A 5,703-nucleotide genomic window follows, 5' to 3' on the forward strand; every position below is an offset into this window, starting at 1 on the left:
TGACACGTACCCACAGGTGACCCACAGGCACCACATGTTCATCAGGTTTCACTCACCACAGAGCATCACTTCTGAAGCAGACCTCATGTTCTGTCAGATTTCATATTTCTTATTAATGATTCTATTGTGTCTCTGTGGTTCTCACTTGCCTTCATCTGTCATCTTTATTCTGGAGATGATTCGGATACATGGACTCTAAAGTACTCTAAATGTACTTATGTGGTCAATTGAACTATATTGGTATTTACTCTGTACTACACTATACTGAAATCACATATTGGGTTAAATTGAGATATATACCATAAAATTATAGTGAAACACGAGCATTCTGTTTTCAATATTTTTAATCATATTATAAAATTATTAAAATTTTTAGTCATGTTACTGAGAAATTATTCTTTATTAGCCTCTCTGATTCTTCTTCATACTTGTTCAAACTCTGCAGAAGAATCTATTCTATAAGTCTCTCTGAGGCCTGTACAATAACTCAGAGATAAGAAATTCCATTGTTATCACGCTGCAATTGTTTTTTCTGTATTTGTTCTTTCACAAAAAGTTTACTTCTGAATATAAACTTTGAACAGCAACTCTGTGGCTCTTCAGTACTCCTCTTCATTCTCGTGTCTCCTCCGCTCCACCATCTCTCTTTCTATTTTCACTGGCATGCTTGACTTCCTGGGCTTCTTCTTTGGCACGGGGTCAATTGACTCCGGCTGCCACTGATTTCCTTCGTAGTAATGGGATGCTCTCGGAGTGTCACAACTTTCTTGGGAAATTGGGGTGGTGCTGGAAGAATGGTTAGTCAGAAGGGGGTGTTTGATTTTGTCTGTTGCAGAACTGACTACAGGGATCAGAGAGGGAGGGGAACCTAGCGAAGAAGCAGTATGAACTGAATGGAGGTGGGGTGGAAGTGGAGGCAAGACCTGGGGGTTATTTAGGGCAAAGGTGGGATTGGTGTGTTGGTTCTGGTGCTGAAGAGGGGAAGAAACAGGAGTTGAGTCAGAGTGATGTGGCATGCTCTGGAGAAAGCAATGTTGGAGGTTTTTGTGACCATTTAAGCCACTCCCCACAGTGTGCACATGTGCCTGTGAATCCTTAGTATGTTTCCAAAATGTGTTGGCATTTTCCTTTTTCCTATACACATACATGTGACTGTCTTGTGTGCTTTTGCGAGCCTGTTTAGAGCCATGTATCTGTGTATCAGTGTGAACGCTTGTGTGGTCAGAGTGTAAGCTGCTGTAGGTGTCTCTGCTGCTGCTCGTGTGAAGTCTTGGGTTTGGGTTGGCGCTGTGTCGGTTTCGACTACGCAGCGAGCTGAAGACCATGGTGCAGCCTGCCACTGTACAGCGATGTTTGATCTTCAGATGGACAGCGTTGTAGTGGATCTTCAGTGTTCCTGCACAAATTAAAATGGGATTTTTATTAGGTTGCTACCGAGCTACAAATAAAAACTTTTCAGGGCTGAAAATTAAATGGTATTAAATTAAATTCAAAGTTTCTTTTCATTAATGCTGGTGTATGATTCAAAAATGAGATCATTAATAGACAAGAGTAGTAGACCTTGAATTAAATCTTCTGGATCTCCATCGGACAGACACAGGTCATTTTTATAGGCTGCTTTACTGGCAGAAAAAAGACTCTCTAAGTATACCATGAAGTAAGGGATAGAGTCTAAAGATAGAGTAAGGAAATAGAGAATATTCAATTGGAGTAAGGGGAACCACAAGAAAGCAAGATAAACTATATAGGACCCAAAACAGAACCCTGTGGTACTCCAAAAAATACTTTGTTATCCAAATTTATAACTAACTGCATGTCTGTAGCAGTACTTGTACATAACCCTCACAGACATGAGTAGAACATGCAAACTTTACAAAATGAGGCCCCAACCAGATGGTGGATTCAAACCAAGGACCTTCTTGCTTGGAGATAACAGTGCCAACCACCACACCACCATGCTGCAGTTAGCGGGGTTAGGTTAATTAGCGATTCTGAATTGTCCAAAGAGGGTTAGGGTTAGGGGAATGGTTGCCTGTCTCTCTGGGTTTGTCCTGTGACAGACTGGTGACCTGCCAAGGGTGTGCCCTGCCTCTCGCCCTAAGAGAGCTGGGATAGGCTCCAGCCCAACCCGCGACTCTGAATTGGATAAGCAGAAGAAAATGGTGGGATGGATGTTATACGTAATACTATCATGTTTAATGTTAGTCTTGTTTAAGCTGTCAGTAAACCATTTAAGGATGCATAACTAACATTTACTTTCTATAGTAACAGCATAGATTAGGCGGTTAGCCAGCTAGCTGTAACTTAGTTACACAATATCCATCTGATGTTTTTAACTTTGTCCAAGTAAATTTTGTTATCAGTATAGTGATACTGAGGTATACATTACACATTCTGGTCTCTCATTTTGCACAAGACACTTGATATACAGCACATATAAAAGTGCAACACAAAAATTAAGTCCTATATTTATACTATAGGATAATTTATAGTATATATATATTTTTTTTCTTTCAGACTCTATTATTGCACACACACACTCACAAAGGCCTGAGGATCCATACCTTTGTCATAGAAGCTTTTCCCGCAAACGCCACAGCAGACCCTCCCTTTCCGACCTCCTGCAGCAGATGAAGGGACAGAGCAGAGGGTGGAGGGGAGTGGATGGAGGGTGGTAGATGAGGAGGAGGGAGGATGCAGGGAGGAAGAAAGTGAGGCAGTGGGAAGAGGACAAAGGAAAGATGAGGAGAAGGAAGGGAGAGGATGTAGAGAAGAAGAATGGGAGCCTGGCACGTTTTGGGAAATCTTCAAAGGTGAGGACGGAGAGGGGGAGATGGGTGAAAAGACTGAAGAGGAAGAAATGATTGTCGATGGGTTTAAGGTAGGAGAAAGGGAAAAGTCACTCTCGTGTTTGGCTGTTCCCCTCTGAAGGTCATTGTCCTGCTCACTGTGGAAGGAGGGATACCACAGCGAGCGAGGCGGGCTTGGCTTATCGGGGTCTGCTTTGACTTTTACGGCCAGTTCTCCTATACACTGAGGTAAGATTGGATCAGTCTCTTGGTCTGTTCTTCCTCCTTCTGGCTTGTGCTTCTCAACCAATTTGCTGCAATGGGACTTTCGTAGAAACTGTGTCAGCTTACTGGGAGGAATAAGCTCCTGATAGAAAAAAGATGGTAATTGTAAATGTAAGAAGCCTAAATCTGGAGGAACTTTAATGTAAGAGGTTTCGAGTATTTAAAAAACTTAATATCATTTGATTACCTTAGTGGGAGAAACCAAACAGTGGAAGGCCGAGCTTGGAAAATGGAATGGCAGCAGAAAAGAAAGTCCACCAGCAAACTTTTCAAAATGGCGGACATTATTGTTGTGGTCAGCAGGACTGCTTTTTTCTAAATGACAGACAGTGGTCACCAGTCGTGAATCTCCTCTTGAACTCCTTAACATCATCATGGTTCCTTCTTTCGTGCTTGACTGGCAGCTGCTGTGTGTGGGTTTCAGCTCAGGATCAGAGAGGATTTCAGCACCGTCTGCAGTCTGAAGCATCAACTCGACTATGGGTCGCGTCTCTCCAAAGCGAAGGAACTGTTTGAAGATGAGCACTTCTTCTTCTGGAGTCACCATAAACCAGCGGTCCAAAACTTTTCCACTGGGAAACTGCAGAGGACGAAAGCTCTTTTAAGTTTGGTTGTTGGAAAACGTCCATCATGCACTGCTTTTAATCAGTTAATTACTGTAAATCTAAAGTGATGCTTTGAGAGCACGTGAGGAGAGGTTCCTACTGGCACGAAAAGTCAAAAAGCTTGCTTAGCTGGATGGACTTATTTTTAAACAGTTGTTTTCTAGTCTTACTGACTACTCAAAGTATTTTAGGCTCAAGTCATATTTACACTGACATTCATACTTTTTACACATTTCAGCACTTCTTCATCTGAGGACAATTTAAAATCGACATGCAACAGTTGTTTTATAACTTCAGCAGAATGAGTGTACATTACGTGTGAATAGTGAAGAACTAGTCCAAATCTGCTAAAACAGAAGCAGGAGCAGTTTTAAAAACAGAAATTCAAGTTTTAGTTTTCTCATTAGTTTCTAAATATCATCCACCTTTTAATCCGAGCCACAGTTATAAAAGCAATTCTTGTTTGATTTTTCCTCTGGGATCTGGTGAAAGGTGTGTACTTCTTCTTACCTGGGTTTAGTAAATGCTTACATCTAATTGGTGCTTTTTGAATGCCCCCAAACTACAAACTCAATTTTGAGAATCCTTAACTTAAAAACCAAAAGGTAAAGAATATACTCATGCTTGCTGGTTTACAATTAATTTGTAATGATTTAATGTTAATCATATATTCGTTTTAGCTGTTACTTCTTCATATGGTATCACAAAGTACAGGTTATTTTAATGTCAGACATTAGATGTTCATATTCACTCACTCACTACTGTGAGTAGTTTACCTGCAGCATGTAGCCTCTAACATAATCCCCCAAATTCCAGCCCAAAGTGTGAAGTATGTGTCCGACCTGGAAAAGAGAAAAAGCAAATTCAAACGGCTTCTCTGCATTACTACCAATCACAGAGGTGCACTTACTTACCTGCTCTGGGGTCAGGATGCTGTAGAGGCGGTCCAGCAATATCTTGAGACGAACAGGAATGGCCTGAGCTCCGTACAAGACCAGGGAGCTCAGGTCGAACACCACCCCAGGAAGAGCCACCTCCACTGGACCACAGCTGGAGGGAGGCTGGGCCTGGAGCTTCTCCAGTGCTGAAGGGGCAAATACAGTTTCCAAGTTTTGTATTTATACAAATGAAAAATGAGTTACATCAGTGATAATCTGGTGATTAAAAAATATACAAAAAGGTCAACAGTGATAAGATGCCTCTGAAGGCCAGCCACAGGTACGACTCACCTGTTTGTCAAAGCAACAGATGTGTGTTTACCATCTACACACTGCAACATTTGTGTGTGCGAGTGTACAGATGCTTACTCCAGATGCTCACACTGATGTGATGACAGCGACACCTGACTCCATGTCACCATAGTGACAGCACACATCTGCACTCTGAGGGCTAACATGACTACTGACATTTTGTCAAGAAGTTTGTTTTCCACGACTTCACGTTACAAAAAGAAGCCGACTCTGACTCAATACTTAGCTTCGTCAGACACATGACCTCTGTTTTACATATCAAAAAGCACAGTTTTATTTATTGAAATTTATTTAACACAGTTTAATTAAATATTGCCATTTGGGGACTCAAATTTTATTAAACCTATATAAACATTTTTTTTCAGTCTCCAGGACTTTAAATACACACATCTGTTCGAATACCTGCATCACGGGGACATTAACCTGTCACCTATATTATGGAGACAGTTTTTTATTATCAATAATCATTAAGGCTAATGTTACTGTCCTCTCAAATACAAACAGTGTATGTAACAGTGTAATATAAAATGTGTATCCATGGTATTACCATGTGCCACCCAGCCGTGTCCACAGCAATCACATGACCTGAGCTGTACACTTCCTGGTCTGAAACACACGCAGCTGCAGCAGGATAAAGTGCACCTGATGGACTGCCGAAGCACGACACATTTGAGACTTAAACATTTGCATTTTCCACTTTGACATATTTGTAATAAAACACAAACGTGTTTGCCTCATTAACAGAGTCGGTACCTCCTCTGGGTCTGGAGTCAT

At 41.3% G+C, this 5,703-nt stretch overlaps 1 protein-coding gene across 1 annotated transcript; it reads right to left on the reverse strand.

Moving 5' to 3' along the window:
• Positions 1 to 597: 597 nt before the first annotated feature.
• On the reverse strand, positions 598 to 5,703 carry LOC147334481 (zinc finger protein basonuclin-2-like). The gene is made up of 6 exons (XM_086287342.1): positions 5,683 to 5,703; positions 5,477 to 5,579; positions 4,456 to 4,763; positions 3,262 to 3,654; positions 2,565 to 3,156; positions 598 to 1,396 (listed from the first exon to the last, which is right to left on the reverse strand). Exons 1-6 carry the CDS (start codon positions 5,701 to 5,703, stop codon positions 600 to 602), a joined length of 2,214 nt encoding a protein of 737 aa, XP_086143468.1. The 3' UTR covers positions 598 to 599.

This window comes from Aulonocara sp. 'chitande type north' Nkhata Bay, linkage group LG3 (genome assembly GCF_057382095.1).
Source record: "Aulonocara sp. 'chitande type north' Nkhata Bay isolate Kocher_YH1m ecotype deep benthic linkage group LG3, A_spYH_male_GT1.1, whole genome shotgun sequence".
NCBI lineage: Eukaryota > Metazoa > Chordata > Actinopteri > Cichliformes > Cichlidae > Aulonocara > Aulonocara sp. 'chitande type north' Nkhata Bay.

Bases quoted from the DNA above. Each gene is read 5' to 3' on its own strand.
- LOC147334481 (XM_086287342.1), bottom strand. From the start codon at position 5,703: ATGACTCCAGACCCAGAGGAG. The intron at 3,157-3,261 runs GTAATCAAATGA...TTTTTCTATCAG, and splicing joins GTTTGGTTTCTCCCACTAAG to GAGCTTATTCCTCCCAGTAA. The intron at 1,397-2,564 runs GTATGGATCCTC...TAATTTGTGCAG, and splicing joins GAAAAGCTTCTATGACAAAG to GAACACTGAAGATCCACTAC.